This window comes from Diadema antillarum, unplaced genomic scaffold (genome assembly GCF_040938485.1).
Source record: "Diadema antillarum isolate AM-2024a unplaced genomic scaffold, OU_Dant_1.0 seq00000854_RagTag, whole genome shotgun sequence".
In the NCBI taxonomy this organism is placed as follows: domain Eukaryota; kingdom Metazoa; phylum Echinodermata; class Echinoidea; order Diadematoida; family Diadematidae; genus Diadema; species Diadema antillarum.
In genome coordinates this window covers 125940-144915 of record NW_027271725.1, presented here as the reverse complement: position 1 = coordinate 144915, position 18976 = coordinate 125940, and the positions used below count along the sequence as shown (strand labels likewise).

At 39.2% G+C, this 18976-nt stretch overlaps 1 protein-coding gene across 1 annotated transcript in view; it reads right to left on the bottom strand.

Annotated features, from left to right (window-relative positions):
• LOC139740450 (peptidyl-glycine alpha-amidating monooxygenase-like) overlaps positions 1-8174 on the bottom strand; it is a 131678-nt gene extending 123504 nt beyond the window's left edge. The window contains exons 1-2 of the mRNA XM_071651048.1: positions 8135-8174; positions 6725-6805 (exon numbers count right to left, since the gene is read on the bottom strand). Coding sequence (XP_071507149.1) covers positions 6725-6805; positions 8135-8174 — 121 coding nt within the window. The remainder of the gene's footprint in view (positions 1-6724; positions 6806-8134) is intronic.
• Between the last annotated feature and the right edge of the window lie 10802 nt (positions 8175-18976).

Below are 18976 nucleotides of genomic sequence, written 5' to 3'. Positions count from 1 at the left end.
ACATCTAGGGTCCTAGAAATTCCCATTTCATTCCACATCTGAAACCGTTTTAGCTGTCTTTACGTATCCTTGATAGGGCTTAGGCTACGTATGTGCGCGTAGATGACAAAACAATGAATTTGCTGCGCGCAACGCGCGGCACCGAAGTGAAAGTGCGTTGCACTGTGTACTATCAAGTGACCTAGGTCACATGATAGTCCACAGTGCACTTTGTACTATCAAGTGACCTAGGTCACATGATAGTTCACAGTGCAACGCACTTTTATTTCGCGCGTACTCATCTTGCGTTAGGACTGTGTGGACTGTGTGGTGATCAGCGAATCAAAAGGGACTATCAACATAGAGTGTAACGAACTTTTCTTTTCAGGTGATGTGATGGGCAAAACTACGCTTCATCACGTGATCAGCTCTGGACCAATCCTATTGCAACATTCTTAGTATGTGGAATATAATGTTTATTATATTCCACATATTAAGAATCTTGCTAAAGGATTGGTCAAGAGCTGATCACCTGATAAAGCGTAGTTTTGCCCATCGCATCACATCACATGAGAAGAAAAGTTCGTTACACTCTATAGTGATAGTCATTTTTCTTTCCCTGATCTCTGCAGTCCCATACAGTCCTAACGCGAGATGTGTATGCGCGAAATAAAAGTGCATTGCACTGTGGACTAGCACAGTGATAGACCACAGTGCAACGCACATTTATTTCAGTGCCGCTGTGCGCAGAGCAAATGCATTGTTTAGTCAGCTATACGCATACGTCTAAAGTTGACTCGTAATGTTACCGCTACCCAAAGACTGCCGCTACCCTAGATGTGGAATATAAAGCAAATAATCAACTTTTAGTTTCAGGCAATGAGACAAACTATCACTTCCTCGGCGATCTGAATGCGTACGCTATCATTCCTCAGCTGCGCTTCGGAAAGCTAAATAGCTACAATAGCTGTACATCCAGATCGCCTCGGAAGTGATAGTTTGTCCCATCACCTTCACCAACCTTGATTATTTGCTTACTGACACCAGGGAGGTTGTCTCCTTTCTATCTTCCTGCCCACATTGTTTGTATATAACCAGCATATCTTCCCTGTAGAGCCTAACCAGTAACTGCTTGCACAGCGAGCTAGTCATAAATTGCAGACTGTACACACAGTGTACAAGTACATGCACGTTTCTTGTTTTGTTTTCTTCTGTTGATTTTTTTTTCTTTCGCATGACGGCTCCCAGTAAAACTGGGAATCCAACCATCTCAGAATTGGTCCCAAATTGGGGTTTGATAAGAAGTATTATTGAAATACCAGACAAAAAGAACTTCTTGATGTACTTCTGTGTCCTCTTCTCTCACATACATTGTCAACAGTAACTGTATTCCAAAACTAGAAATGTCGCTATTGCGACTGTTATGCCTCCGCCATAATGCATGATTCTCCAATAGATGTATAGCACAATGTCTTCACAATGTGTGATGACAGTTTCACATAACTGACAAAATATTGAAATGACAGGTTTGTCAGAAATGTCTTGAATTTTCACTTTCCTTGAACTAGGTTTGCTATAATTGTCTAAGAGTGCAGGTACATGTATTTGGGGAATTGAGGATTTTTACTTGACTTTTGACCGATCCTCTTATAAGTTTATGCACTGAATAATTTTCAAGGTATAAAGAAAAAGTGTAATTACAGTATATATGGTTTTTTTGTTTGCATTTTAGCCTGGAATTTGACCCTTAACCTTTGACCTTTGACGTTCTGGCAGGATATTTCCCAGAGAATCTCCAATAGGTAATACATGTATATATTAAGTTTTAAAAATAATCCTGCAAGCAGTGCAAATAGTATATGAGGGAAATAGTGAAATTTTGAGTTTACCTTGACCTTTGACCCATGACAATTGACCCATGACCCCTAACTTCCCTGGATAATCCCTGTCAGTCAGTACATGCGTATGTACCAAGTTCCATGATGAAGATACATTGAACCATTTGCGAGAAAAGTGAAATTGTAACATTTTCACCTGACCTTTGACCTTTTGACCTTGACCTTATGACATGAAACTCTCTCTGGAGAATCTTTACGCAGTAGTACAAGTATACACTAAGTTTAAAGAAAATATTGTCGGGCATTGCATAGATATGGGGGAAATAGCAACATTTTTAGCATTTGACCTTTGACCGCTTGCCAATTTCACTAAAAAACTACTCAACTAATTGCCCCATCATGCGTCATCCTTGGACCAAGTTTGGTGAAAGTTGCTTCATCCAGTTTGAGTTATCACATAAACAGTTAAATTTCAGGATTTGACCTTAATTTTTGACCTTTGACCTCTGTCCGATTTCACTAAAAATGTAATCAAATTGTCCCATCATACATCATCCTCGGACAAAGTTTGGTGAAATTTGCTTGATCCAGTCTTGAGTTATCGCGTAAATGGATACAAGTTCATGATTTGACCTTGACCTTCGACCTTTGGCCTTTAGCCGATTTCACCCAAAATTTAATCAAGTAAATGCCCCATCATACTTTACACTTGCTGGACCAAGTTTGGTAAAATTCCTGTAAATATTACTCAAGTTATCCCGTAAACGAATGTGGACGTACGGACGGACGGACAACCCGAAAACATTTAAAATGCCTCCGGCACCACTTCGTGGCGGAGGCATAAAAAGACAAATTAATGGGAGATTATACTACTTAGGAAGAAAAAATATTAATTTTTTCATATTACTTACAGTATGTCTGCTAGAAACCAGTATACAAATAATGACTGCTATGAGGGGCACAGTTAAAATTATGGGCCCAAGGTGATGTGAAAACTGTAACCATGCCCGAAGCGAAGCTGAGGGCATGGTTATGGTCTTCATATCACCGAGGGCCTACATAATTACCTCCGCCAAGGGAGGAGGTTATGTTTTCCTTACCGTTGGTTTGTGTGTTCGTTCGTTCGTTAGTTAGTTAGTTACTAGAAGTAGTTGGTTTGTCCGTGTGCAAAATAACTCAAGAAGTAGTTAACGGATTGGGATGAAACTTGCAGGAAAGGTTGAGAATGACACAAGTACCAAACGATTAACTTTTGGTAGTGATCCGAGAATTTTTGGGGAAATTATGAAGGATTTTTTATATTTTGGCAGGTAGGGTCTATGAACTTGGGAGTTCAGGCTGTGCGTATTTGAGGTTTGCATGCGCGCACTAAAGTGCGTGCTCTAGTTTCAACTGCTAGGGCGAGGCGCGCCGTGCAGCTGAGGGTTTATGACGTAACAAAGGCTTCTACATTGAGAAATCAGGCGACTTTCTGCACACTAAAGGGCTTTTTACACTTGTAAAATTTTGCTTAGCCCCGGACCAACGGTGGGGCTTAGGGGGGGGGGGGGCCTTAGCCCCACCGTTGGTACGGGACTATCCTTAGCCCACTTTCTGTTTACACTCGTTTTTGCCAAAGTGGGCTAGCCCCACCGATAGTACGGTATTATCTGGCCCTGCAAAATAAAAAATGTTTGGAAAGCTAAGAAATACGAGTGTAAAAAGGTCAGTTTTCTCCTTAGCCCCGGACAAGAGATAGTACGGGACTAATTGGCGAGTGTAAAAAGCTGAAAAAATTGGTACGGGACTAACGATAGTCCTGGGTCAGAGAAAGTCCGGGGTTAAGAAACACAAGTGTAAAAAGCCCTTAAAGGGCTTTTTACACTTGTAAATTTTTGCTTAGCCCCGGACCAACGGTGGGGCTAAGGGGGGGGGGGGGATTAGCCCCACCGTTGGTACGGGACTATCCTTAGCCCACTTTCTGTTTACACTCGTTTTTGCCAAAGTGGGCTAGCCCCACCGATAGTACGGTATTATCTGGCCCTGCAAAATAGCAGGGGTTAGCACCGCAATTGCGGTGCCAAGCAAGTGAGTGTAAACAGAACGAAAAAATAATCCTGGGCTAAGCGACGGAGACGAAGTCCGACCCTCACTGACCAATCAGAAACGAGGTAATCAAGTGCTGCCGGTGCGTGCGTGTACGTGTACAGTACACAGCGTAATTATGAATATTCATGTGGTTTGGAAAGTCCGGGGCTAAGAAATACGAGTGTAAAAAGGTCAGTTTTCTCCTTAGCCCCGGACAAGAGATAGTACGGGACTAATTGGCGAGTGTAAAAAGCTGAAAAAATTGTTACGGGACTAACGATAGTCTTGGGTCAGAGAAAGTCCGGGGTTAAGAAACACAAGTGTAAAAAGCCCTTATAAACACTAGGGAGCTTTAGATTTTAGACGCGCGGACGTTCAAAGGAAAAAAACATGGTCTGAGCGTGCGCAGTAGCGCACGTCAAGTTACTGCGCACGCTCAGACTATAAGTATGCTTTCTATAAATGTCCTAATAGCAAGTACCTACTAAATACGAAGCCGAATATGGACACAGCCCAATGGTTGATTCTGATACTCATGTTTTATACAGAAATATTTTATATGGATGAAGACATAAGGAATAATTAACGAAAGTTACTGTTTTTCTAATGTGGTCATGTAGAAAAAAACAACAACAACATGGCTGACTTAGGCACAGAAGTCAGAATAGATCAGTTTACAAATACATTTGAATTTTACACTTCCATCCATAACAAAGACTTTTCCTGGAACCAGAAAGTTTACCTAATTCTTGCCGGATATAGCAACAACTAAGGAATGTTAAGTACATTCCAAGTAATGAAATGCACCTTATATAACGTACAGGTGGAAAGAACAGATAATTACTAGACCCTTTACGTGGACAATTTAATAATTTTAATACAGTAGCAAACTGGCCTAGTGCCTACAATGCCATGATCAAGTTGGCCCCCAAACTGACGCAAATTCACATATTCAATGATTTTTTTTTTTTTTTTTTTGGGGGGGGGATCAATACCAACTTTATGGCACCTACTGTTCTCCTGGTCGCTGCTTGTTTTTGTGCCACAGCTGTGGTTCTCATCCAAAAAAAAAAAAGAAGAAATGTCGCTATGGCGACTGGTATGCCTCCGCCATAATGCATGATTCTCCTAATAATACAATGTCTTGGCAATGTGTGATGATATATATTCACATAAATGGCAAAATATTAAAGGCTTGTCTCAAATGTGTTGAATGATCACTTTCCTTGAACTAGGTACAATATTAAATGGATGAATAGCTATATTCTTTAAGAGTGCAGGTATTTGGGGAATTGGAGGATTTTTACTTGAATTTTGACCCTTTCATAAGTTTATGCATTAAGTAAGTTTCAAAATATGGAGAAAAAGTGTAATTTTAGTGTCAAATGATAATTTTGTAGCATTTTAACCTGGCCTTTGTCCATTGACCTTTGACCCTATAACCCTAAAATTCCCAAGAGAATCACTGTCAGGTAGAACATGCATAGATAATTACTAAGTTTCGTGATGATATACCTTGAGTCACTTTCGAGATATGGTGAAAGAAGTGAAATTTAGCACTTTCACTTGACATTTTGACCTTTGACCTTTTGGCAAGAAACTTCCACGAGAATCTCTATAGGGTAAGACATGGATATATTCTGTTTCAAGAAAAATCCTGCAGGCATTGCATAAATACGAGGGAAATAATGAAATTTAAGGAGTTGAGCTTGACCTTTGACCCCATGACCTTTGACCCCAAATTCTCAACATAATCACTGCCAGTCAGTACATGCATATGTACTAAGTTTCATGAAGATACCTTGAACTATTTGCGAGATATGGAGAAAAAAGTGTAATTTTAATATTTTCAATTGACCTTCGACCTCATGACCCAAAACTCTCTGAAGAATCCTCATTTAGCAGTACATGTATACAGTATTTGACCTTGAACTTTTGACCTTTGAACTTAAGCATGTGCACTCAAAAGTTGATAGGCACAACTTCGCCCACTCATACATATACATGCCAAGTTTCATTAGGATACCTCAAACACTTTTTTAGTTACGCTGTCCACAAAAATTGATTACGGACGGACGGAAGGACGGACAGACAACCCGAAAACATAAAGCCTCCGGCGACACTTCGTGGCGGAGGTATAAAAAAAATACAGCTGTGTGTGACACTCCCTCCAACTATTTGGCTGACACCAGGCAAATACATTGAGCACTTCACACACATATAGACAGCTGTGGCTCTCTGAATTCTGTGCTCAACAAATGCAAGAGAATCAATGCGGCTGCTGATAGCACGAAGGTTCATCATTTCTCCTGTTTTTTTAATTTAAATGTCTGGTCCTGTGCTTATTGTATGTTAGCACATACTGGTGGCAAAGAAATTGAGGATAATACTGCCATCCGTTTAGAATGCTAGGCAAAGAATTATTAAGTTTTATATAATAATTGCTATATGAGGACAGAGAGCATGCATGCTCTACATGTATTAATCAATGCCAAATAGAAAAGGCATCGCTGGTAGTACAATCTAGCCAAAAAAATCTAGAGCATTGATTACTTGGGATGTTGGTCACGAAATCAAAATTTAAGCAGATGAGAAGAGAAAAAAAAATACTGGGAGGTTTCACAATGACAGTAAGTATGAGCTAGATGGGGCATCTAGCTGGCTGTGACAAACCAGGAAATAAGTGGAGCATGATAGCTTTGAGGACTGCCATCTCAGCATATACACGAGTTTAATGCCTCAAGACTGATCACCATTCAGGACCCCTACCATACTTTGTCATATCAATTATAGATCCGTCTTGTGTAACTGAGAGGTTTATACATGTAGTACTGCATTACCGTCTTGAAAGTGATCTCCATAGTGTAGCTGGATCATCAGAGAATTGATTCCACTGGAGCCTCCAACATGGAAACCAACACCTGTTCAAGACATAAGAAAGAAGTTAAAGAGCCATTTAAAAAGTCTTAATCACTGAACTACACATAACACAGTTTATGATATTATACTCGGTATGCAAACATAAAAAGCCATGGCATGTATTTGAATCTCATTACTCTTCTTTAGAATACAAATTCAAAGCAATATTTTCAGAGACACTTTATCAAAGTCAGATGAATATGAACCCAGAAATGAAATAATAAATTATTCCACCAACGGATGGATTTCTTTTAAAGTGGCACATTTTAGCCAAAAAAAAAAAAACCCCATAAAAAAAGTTCAAGTCAGGATTTTAACCTCAATCTCAGAGGCTGAGCTCTGCGCAGCAAAGACAGCGGTACGTTGTAGTGTCTGAGGGAACATGAAATACTGTTTGCAATGTACTATAACATCCAGCCATAAGATAGAAGTACTTCATGAAAGACCAAAATTTAAGGTACATAGATGAAAAAAAAATAATGGTAAGTCCTTATTTGTGTCATAGAAACACAAACATGCAGTCAACATACATCAAGTAAACATACATGATTGTAAATACATAATTATTTAAACCAAGCTACATTATACATGTCTACATGTATGCTACGAAGATTCATTTCTTTTTTATAAGTATCAGTAATGATTGACACCAATTCAAAAGAATACAATTGTAGCACTAGAATTCTTCCCTCAGTCTATCTAAAGTAAGTGAGAGAAACATGTAAACAATAGGGTTGTTCTCATGCATCGTGTATTCCAAACATGCATGCTACATGTACAATCAACAGCATGAACAAAACATTAGCATAACTACTGCTTGCGGCAGCATGGGATAAACTATATACAGAGCAATCTATACATCTCAATGTGTTCTATGAATGAGGCACTCCTCTGAATTTGGTGTATGAACTTGGCACTCAATGGAATGAGGTATATAAATACATTGAAAAAGTGGCATGCTACGCATACCGTAAACTCGGATACTCATAGGCCCGAATTCATGAAGGTGGTACAATGGAAACCATGGACAATTTGTATCGAGCGCCAAGTGTCGCATGGCCTATTTCATTACGAAATCAGTCATTTCGTCGACGAAATGACCATTTCGTTGATGAAATGTCCATTTCGTTAACAAAATTATCATTTCGTCAACAAAATGACTGATTTCATAACGAAATAGGCCATGCGACACTTGGCGCTCCGTACAAATAATTGTCCACGGTTTTCATTGTACTGTGACCTTCATGAATTCGGGCCTTTGGGTTTGTCAAATATCAGCAACTGCAAAAACATGACCATGTACGAGGTATTGGAATATGTCACAATCAAACCTGCCTTCGGAGCCACCTGTCTAGAGTAGCCACCTGCCATTACACGGTGGCTAAAGCATCCACGACATGGTTTTATAGGGGAAAGTCCTGCGGCACAGGACTTTCTGTAACATGTGGGCCCTATTGTGAACAAGGGATAAGAGTGAGTGTACATACATTTGTGTGTATGAATGTTGGCCTGGCTGTGCTCTTGGTGATGTTGCAAAAGTGACTATCACAGAAAATATAGTACGAAAGTCTGCGCCTATGTTTTAAAAGTTGCAGTACCATGACTTAACTAGCATGAAATAGAAGGCCGCTTTTGTTGTTGGAGATATACACCCCTTCATAACGTTCTAACCCCAAGGTTTGAAAAAGTATTTTTAGGGAGGTTAGGTCCTTAAACCCGTTGAAGACTAGTCCTGAGTATACTCAGGTAGGTGTCTATTGGAAATGCGTGCTATAGCAAAAACAAGTTTGTCGTAAAAGCGTTTAAAGGCCGTGTCACACCTTTCCGGGCAAGCCTTGCGTGCGACTTGCAAAGAACAATTATTTTGACTACCCGGAGGTCCCCGTAGATGATCCGCACATGACAGTAAAAGTGATCAACAAGAAGATGATCAGGAGGAAGACTTAAAGACAGGGAAGCAGGAGGCAGAAAACATGGAGGAGAGATTGGAATGCACCAAAACTTCCCAGGACTGTGCTCTGCTACTTGCAGAAAGTGGAGATGCCGAAAGTGGGGCAGATTCTGCTGCAGGTACCACAAGGAAATCCACGTCTGGGACTGAAGAGGGTCATCCAGCAGGAGATGGCAGATTGACAGGTGATGTAGACAGTGATGTGGATGACAGTGATGGTGAGATGGAAGATGACCTCCAGGACATTGCTGCATTCAATAGGAACTACCGACCGCACAGGAGTGAGGCAAGTATGTCTCATGTAAACTCGCACTCTCGGAACATCCGCTGTCGGAACAGTGACAGCGTAAGCTCACACACCTCAACCACCTCCACAATCGACCCATCTATGGTGAGGGCAAAGGTCAAGCGCAACATGCAGAAGAAGCAGAAGTCGGCAGAGAGGCGGAAACTGGCCAAGAAGGGAGAAGCGGCCCAAACAACAGCAAAGAGGAGAGAAAATTCTGACAATGTCAAACAAAGTGTCAGCTCTCTGTGGTACTAACCACTAGTCTTACATACTGTTTGTCGGTGTGCGTTGAACTGTGAACACCATTATTAGAACATTGCTCATGAATGCCTCAAAAAGGAAACACAGTCAACTCAGGGTTAGGCTGTGGGAATTTATATCAATTTAAACATTGCTGCCTAAATTGGAAATCTGAATACCAAGATGTTCTATTTTCAACCGCCCTTTTTGACAATAAGGTCATGTTATACTAGGGAACCACCAAGTAATGAGATTATGTAGTTGGATACTAAACAAGAAATGCCTTTTAAGAAGGTATTGTCGTATCTCAATGCTGCACACTGGCACTGGTCCGACGGTCCCTGACCAGTAACTTTGTTAGAAATGGACAAGTAAAAAGTGGAAAAACTGGGTACCTACTTGTCTGACCTGTCTAAATGGGTTATTGTGCAGACCTACTTAACCCCATATTAATGTGTAGTTTACAGGGAAAATGGCATGCGTAATGATGTGTTTATGTACTTAGCAGGAGTACCAGTTCAATACTTTGAGTAACCAAGTTTTCTGCAAGTTACATTTTTTTAACATGTCAGTCCAATTAGCTTATTATACGTACATTGTTGTAGAGCAGATGATGTGTGGTATCATTTACATGAATGTGTGCAGTTATTTATTGCAATAGATCATGAGCCAAATTTAAGAGTTCAATGTATAAGAGAGAAGTTTGGAGAAGTTTCAGAGAAGTTGAATACATTGAATATTCAACAAGTTTGATTTGTTTCCAAGAATTATGCAAATAACCTAGACTTTCCCTTGAGTACAGATAAGAGTTAGCATGAGATAACAGATGGGAAATTCATGTTTAGCTGACTGTCTTTCCTCAGTCTCTCAGTGTCATCGGAGTTTATGTTTCCTTGGCACTCAGAAATTAAATACAGTAGACCTTGCACAAGTCGACATATGCAGGAAGTGAGAAAATTTTGACTTATGAGAATGTTGACGTACACACCCTTACACGGAGGAAGATGTATCTTCAGTCACCGCCAGTTCATTGCTGATATCATGATTGCTTGAAATTTAAAGACTAACTAAAATGGTTTCAAAATTACAGTGCCTACATAAAATGTGTGTGTTACATCAAATGATTTTCAACATCTACTTAGACTATACACCCTATGTAAGAAGAATAATTCATCACTTTAAATATTTTCATGCACTGGATGTAATTTTTGTATAAAGAGTTGCATCACATGTGCAACCCCATGAAATGGTTTGAACATGGCAACAAATGTGGTTGGAGAAAACCAAATTTTATCAACAAGCCAATAATCACAATAACACTAGACTTTAACTCACATAGGCTCTGAACTCAACAAACTTACAATTAGACCCACCTTCAAGGGTTGTGAGTAGTCTGCAAGGGAGAAATATTTACCTTAACCTTAATCAGGCTGGACTTCTTTGCCTATGCTAAATCCACATTCCACCCCCCTCCCCCACGAGATCTAAGCTATCAGCAGTGCGATCATGACAAAATTTGGCATGCTGGACACCCACATCATAATCTACAAGATTGTGACTTAATTTTTTTGTTTGAAATTATCAATTTCTAATTTTAATTATTTATGCAAATTAAGCCCTTAAGATCTTATTTTAGCCTGTGAAACACTTAAAAGAATTGAGAGTCTACCTTTTTGGTTTGTGTAACAATTGTACATCGTAAGTCATTTCAACTCTTCTATATTTACTGATTTTGGATTTTATTACTTATTTCCTTGTTTTCAATTTTTGTTTTTTCAATGGAAATTGTCAGTGACCACTTTTCTACCATAATTAGTATGAAATCAATCAAAGTGATAAATAATAAGAATAGACAGGTTTTCACGAGTTTCAGAACAGAGCATTGTTGTCATAGGGAATGTACACAAAATCACAAAATTGTGCCCGTTTTGGCGTGACATACAGTTACAAAATTCGGTATGGCTTCGCAACGGTATGTGTGGATGTTGTAAATTCAGTTTGTTCTCAAAGTTGAGCGAGACTTCGGGGGAGAAAGGTCAAGAAGTCTCATGAAGACGCCTTCTCGCATTGCAGAATTATGGTGCAAACAAGGAAAAGTAGAAATTACGCGGTGCGTAACATATGTCCCCGCCGGAAGTAGCATTTTGTAACAAAATGTGCAATATAGGTAAAAAATCAAGGTCAAAGGTCAAAGAAGTCAAAGGTCAAAATTCTGTGTAGAAGTTTTGAAGCCCTCACCTAGTGCCATCACATAAAGCAAATGGAATCGAAATTGGGTTAGAAATGGCGAAGGAGTAGCATTTTGTAGCCAATGTACAATATAGGTAAAAAATCAAGGTCAAAGGTCAAAGAAGACAAAGGTCAAAATTCTGTGTAGAAGTTTTGAAGCCCTCACCTAGTGCTATCACATAAAGCAAACGGAATCGAAATCGGGTTAGAAATGGCGAAGGAGTAGCATTCTGTAGCAAAATGTACAATATAGGTCAAAAATCAAGGTCAAAGGTCAAAGAAGTCAAAGGTCAAAATTCTGTGTAGAAGTTTTGAAGCCCTCAACTAGTGCCATCATATAAAGCAAACGGAATCGAAATCGGGTTAAAAATGGCGAAGGAGTAGCATTTCGTAGCAAAATGTACAATATAGGTCAAAAATCAAGGTCAAAGGTCAAAGAAGTCAAAGGTCAAAATTCTGTGTAGAAGTTTTGAAGCCCTCACCTAGTGCCATCACATAAAGCAAACGGAATCGAAATCGGGTTAGAAATGGCGAAGGAGTAGCATTTTGTAGCAAAATGTACAATATAGGTCAAAAAATCAAGGTCAAAGGTCAAAGAAGTCAAAGGTCAAAATTCTGTGTAGAAGTTTTGAAGCCCTCACCTAGTGCCATCACATAAAGCAAACGGAATCGAAATCGGGTTAGAAATGGCGAAGGAGTAGCATTTTGTAGCAAAATGTACAATACAGGTCAAAAATCAAGGTCAAAGGTCAAAGAAGTCAAAGGTCAAAATTCTGTGTAGAAGTTTTGAAGCCCTCACCTAGTGCCATCACATAAAGCAAACGGAATCGAAATCGGGTTAGAAATGGCGAAGGAGTAGCATTTTGTAGCAAAATGTACAATATAGGTCAAAAAATCAAGGTCAAAGGTCAAAGAAGTCAAAGGTCAAAATTCTGTGTAGAAGTTTTGAAGCCCTCACCTAGTGCCATCACATAAAGCAAACGGAATCGAAATCGGGTTAGAAATGGCGAAGGAGTAGCATTTTGTAGCAAAATGTACAATACAGGTCAGAAATCAAGGTCAAAGGTCAAAGAAGTCAAAGGTCAAAATTCTGTGTAGAAGTTTTGAAGCCCTCACCTAGTGCCATCACATAAAGCAAACGGAATCGAAATCGGGTTAGAAATGGCGAAGGAGTAGCATTTTGTAGCAAAATGTACAATATAGGTCAAAGGTCAAGGTCAAACGTCACGACTGAAATTCTGTGCAGACGTTTCAAAGCTCCCATGTAGTGCTATCATATAAAGCAAACAGAATCAAAATTGGCTCATAAATGACAGAGAAGTAGCAAATTGAAGATTTTGATCACACACGGACGCACACACGGACACACGGACGGACACACGGACGGACGGACACACGGACACACACACGTACGGAGCCCGTTTCATAGTCCCCTGCTCGAACTCGTTCGGCGGGGACAAAAATGGGAGCAGATTCCATCCGCTGCCCTTTTCGGGTTAAAATGATAAATTCTGATGAAAAAACAGGCAAAACTTGGCTCTTCAACCCTTCAGTCGATGATCACTGCACACATTTGCATGAAATACGAGCAATTCTAGGCACTATTTGATAACAGAATGAAGTTGTAAGAATTTAGAATAGTCTGACAACAGCAGTTTTAACAATGTCCATGTCTGATCTTTCTGAATTTACTCGACTCCACTCTCTTTTGAAGGTGAACATGTCCTTTTAAGGCATAATTTACCATTTGCAGATGAACATTAGTACTTTAAAATAGGGATAGAAACAACTACTGTAAAAATTTGAATCCTTATTATCGACGTTAACCCTATTCCAGCTTGGGGGGGGGGGGTCAAATTGACCCCCCCCCCTTGACATTTCGCGCCACGATTCGGCAACGCGCAAAGATTTTGCCGCTTTGTTTCATGACTTTTTTCGTTTAAGTCTCCCGCATATTTTGAGACCAAATTTGCGACGTCCGGGTACACTGTTCTGAAGGTACGTTATGTTTTGCATATATGCATGTCAACCCAAAAACGGCTCAAATTCATGATATCGTGTGCAAATCCAATGCAAATTGTGTTTTTTTGTTACATTGATATAAATTGGATTATTTCCACTTTTAACCATTGAAATTAATCAATTCTAATGTAGATAAGCTTGAAAAAGTGCCTGCAACAAATTTTGGCAAAAAACAATAGAAAACAAAAGGTCGAAAAAACAACAAAATACATAAGAAATTAAAAAAACAATAAGAATAAAAAGAAATTGATTTTGATTTTGCTATTTTTTTACAAGAAAAAAAAACTGTCTCTTGAGGAACTCTGACACAAAAATTTACGGATCCTTCAGTCATTTTAATGGAGTTTTGTGTGAAAATATGATTTCATGCGTAAATTTGCATAATTAATTTAAAAATAGAAAGCCAATATTTTTCTTTAGTATGACCATGTAATCGTATAGTTGACATCCAGCTCTTTCTTCAGGCAAAATTTTTCGGCGATCGCACGATCGGTGGTTGAGATCTGAAGGGGGGGTCAAATTGACCCCCCCCCCCCCCCCCAGTAAAAACTTGGTCTCAGATAGCCCAGTTAAAATAGGGTTAAGCATTGTTAAATACACAAAATGTAAACAATAGTTGTAATAAAAATGTTTCCAGACCACACTGTCTACAGTTATGGTTTATTAAGAAAAATACAGATATCTTCTTATATTTTAGGCTTTATTGCAAAAATTTTATATGGTAGGATGTTTTGTGATACAACAGACCTACACATATGCATCAAATGTGAGATCTTGAAATTGTTTTAAAATCATTGCTCCCAAAGGTATACTGGACCTTTAAGTTCTTTGCTTTCAGTTTCACTTGCCTCCTATACCACTAGCACTGCTTGAGTTTAAGTTGAAGCTGACGGCATTCATGCAACTGCAATCTGGAGGCCAGCTGATGGCACCTTTAGAGTGGGCACCGAGGCTTTGAGATGGTCATGATCCATTTTTAAACCCAGCTTGGCTATATCCAGCATATTTGCAATTATATTTTATTAGAGTGTCAAGTTTTTAATCGCACACAAGGAAGTGACTCCTGTGCTTAGCAGGATATTATCAGACCATCATTTGATGATTACTGTCTTTGACATGAATTTGTGGTGACAGTTTTGTAATCTCCTTGCTTTTCATTAATACTTGGTGCCTAGATGCGGGTTATGATTGTGCACGGATCTCCCCCAGAGTACAATGTTAATTTGCTGACATTTTATAATCCTCCCAGATGTTTAAGGTCATCCGATTGTAGATTGCTTGTTGTTCCAAAAACGAAGAAATCATGGGGGGATCGGTCATTTGCACATGCTGGACCTTACCTGTTTTGTTTTTTTTCATCATTATTGTGTCATTCATTTTCATGTGCATGTTTGTGTAAGGATTTTTGTATTTCATAAGTTACTTCTACTGCGCCTTGAGCACGTTAGCTATGTGGAATTGGTAAGTACCCCTGTATTATGTATTATGTATTATTACTATTTCTGTAAAATATACAGTCATTATACAGTGTAATAAAAAGTTTTTTCTCTCCTCTATAGGATGTTATGTGAAAATTGATACGTTACACTCCTAGTAAGTGGTACACAATTCATTAAAGAAAACAAGACAGAAATAAAGAAGCATGTTTGTAGACTATATATATTTGCTTACTGTTGTAATCATATAAAATTGTGACAGTGAAACAATAAACAAATCTTGCAGCTGCTGTCAGTCAACAACCAGTATCATAATATATCATTCATCTTTGCCATATCTCTATTTCAGTATCAAAATCAATACACATGTTATGATCAAATTAAATCAAAATCTTGAAGCTTGGCAAGTTTTCAGTGTACAGTGTACATAGGCATTGTACCACCCAACCATTGTTTTTGGTCCTCAAAATTTTATTTGTACTGTCAACTCCCATCATAATGACTAAAGACCAATGCTTGTTCATCTTACCGAGCTCTAAAATTCCCTCAAGAGAAATGCATAAACTGTGTGAAGTGGCAGCCTGAGTTGACCATCTGTGATTGATTATTACATGGCTGTATTTATGCTTGTATGGTATAAAAACTTAATATTAAGACAAAGGCTAAGCATATGAGATGTCACTCCTTGGTACATTATTACAAAATTATTACATCTTGCAAATTACCCCCTCCCCATAACCCATTACTATGCATGCATTGTGAGACATTTTGTGCTGGTGTATGTGTGTGTGTGTTGGGGGGGGGGGGGGGTCATAACTTAAAAATTACACCATCTTCACAAATCTTGAAACATTGAAATGCCATGCTATACAAGTTTACTCGTGTCAGCATGTGTATCTGAAATATATTTGAAGTGCCTTCAAACCTAATTACAATGTATAGAGGCCTTCTGCGAGTTGTTACTTTGTGGCTATTTCTGAGTAATGGCAGCTACATACATATATACTGGCTTTGTCATAAATTGCATACATACATCACAGCAAAGTGTGTATTTAAAAAGCAAAAGGGACTTTCATAATGCTAAAAGTAATAAATCAAGACAACAATCTAATTCTCCTCTTTGCAAATGTTTGTCATCTCTAATCATAGAGGCCATGGGCCACTGTTTATTGTGCAAACACTGCAAGTTGTAAATCTATACTATACCGGTACTAACTTGGCAAAATAGAACACAGTGGCCTCCACAGAATTAGGATGGGTTGGGAGACAAGTTTTTCTCCTTTCAAGTGGGGCTCCTCCTTAAGAGGTGGTTGGTAAAGTCCATGTATATCACCCCAAATGAAACCCAGTGTAAAGACATTGCACTAAACCATGCACAGTCATTTTAGCCATTGGTATCTATGGTGACAAGTACACTGTGCTACGACACCCAGAAACAATATAGCCACTGTAGCAGCCTTATAGTTTGGGCAAATGCACCACTGGACAAACCGATGATCCTCAGACTTCACAATACACATCAATACTGCTAACCTGAATGCATTAGTTTTCATATTCTTTCTCTGATAATCCCTTCTTTCTTTCTTTCTCTTTCTATCTCTTCATTTTACACAAACACATCCACAAATATACACAATACATACACAGTCAGTCCGCAGCGTGTGCGATAATGAGGCACGAACGACAATTTTATTCAGAATCACGTTTACGCAGTTTGTGCCCTTGAGACTGACGAGATTTCGCGATACTTTGCGAGAGTTTTTGCAGAGGTTGCAACAACAGCGTTCATAGCTTTCGCAGTGCATTGTTTGACCCAGGATGGTTAGGTAAGTTATAGAGCTGATTATGCTTATTAAATTGATACCTAATTTCCCTATTTTTGATGTCAATATAGTAGTCCATTTTAGCATCAAAGTAAACGATTATTTTGCCAATGTTCAAGAAGCTTTTAGATCATAGTTTGATTTTTTGCTAGTTCCTGACTGGTATTGAAAATAGATCTCCGTAATTTCTTCGATTTCACAATCGTGAAACTTGAGCGAGTATGATCAATTAAAAAACGAAGAGGGGCACCATTTTTAAGGTTGTGAATTTTCCTGTTGAAAACAAGGCAAATTATGTTTTCTTACTGGAAGTGGTGTAGTGAATGAACACGCGTGGAATGTGTTGTTGATACCCAGACAATGGTCGTGGACAATGGCCAGGATTGGAATGTTTCATGAGGAATTCCACTATCGCAGCTAGTCTTTGTTCATTCTGAAATGTGGTGTGTGCCAGCACATGGAAACATGTGCTTACTTCTTTCATGTGCATGCATTTCACCCTGTGTCAAGAATTCAGACTAGCAGTGCTCGGGGCCATCCACATGAATAATTGATTAAGCATTCATGTGCTTTGCAGCAGAGCTCGGGACAGGTGGCAGCCAGGTTCATTGTTCAGGGTCATTGTAAGTGCACACTCACATACACATCATTGGTTCCTGTGTAAAGTTCAAGTTTTGTATAGAGAGTGAAAATGCGATCACAATCTGGAACCTAACATTTAAAACTCACAGCATTGAGTCAGCAGCCAATGGATACTACGCAATGCGACACGCCACGTCTTGCGACAGATTTCGACCAATCACAGACCCGGAATTCCGGTGCGAATGCGAGGATAATCTTTTTAAACTCGACGCTAGACATGTCTCTGAATTTTGCTAGTTCCTGACCCGTATTGAAATGATGATGGGAAAACGTGCCCTTATTGTGATACTATATACTTTAGCGGACATAGTCTTCAACATATTTTAGAGGGGCATGAAAGATTTCAGGTTAGTTTTTTGGCGTCAAACGTGAAGGAATATTTCTGAATACAATACCGAACTTCGAGAGGGATTTTGATATTCTATATTCTTCTTTTCCGTTTATTTTGATCATGAGCATATTTCCTTATGTTTTCTCTTTCAGTCGATACTAAAAGTGTCGAAAACTGACGAGAAATACTCGTTCTACACGGATTTATTCATGACCATGTATCTGCTCATTACGTATGCAAGCACCGCTCAGCCGTGCATACGACTTGAATAAATACGTGCGTTTTCGCTCGCGCTGCGGACTGACTGTACAGCTGTACATACATGTACAGTGAGGGATCCAGAGGGGGCGCAACCAGCGCACGCCCCCCCCCCCTTATTTGTCGTAAAAAAAAGAATGAAATGAAACCAGGAAGTGGCACCATGGATATTAGTTGCGCCCCTCCCCCCCCCCCCCCCCCCCCCTTACAGAATTCCTGGATCCGCCCCTGCATGTATACATACATGTACATGTGTACAGATACATTGTACAGAAGGAGATAGTAGGGACTGTACGTGGGGAAGGTGACTTGCCATCCTTGTATTGAAGCGGTGGTACGTAGAAGTGCATTTAAGTAGAAGCAGACAGTGCTTGTTATGACCGGCAGCAAAATGTCCCACTGCCAAACTGCAAAAGTTTAGCCATGTAATTGACATAGTCTATCTGGCATTGGTTAGTAAATAACCATTCTGGGAGAGAAATGAAATCCCTATGATTGTTTCTATAAAGAGTGTAGTTATCATTTTGAGACAATGAGGGACAATGGAAGTGTTTAGCCAAAATATGTCCTGCTAAACTGGTTTGTGGTGCTGATTCAGCAATAAAAAAAAGCAATTCTCAATTATAGGGTGAGTACTGTGGAGCATAACATTCAAGTACATACATGTACATTGTAGTACATGTAACTTTGTACACTGTACTCGAAGTTCAAACATGTGTAGAAGTGCATAGAACCTAAGATGAGAAAAAGAGCAGCCTTGAGGATAAATTTTATCCTGAAGAATATCTGATAATTACAAGAGCAGTGGCCCTAAACCAACCACTCAAAATTAAAAATGTGGTTAAATTCTTTACTAATACCTACATCAACAAAAGACAAAATACAGTTGATTTGGGTCAGGTTGATACAGTGGTGTTTTAGTCTAATGCTACAATGTATCTTGCTCTAAAAG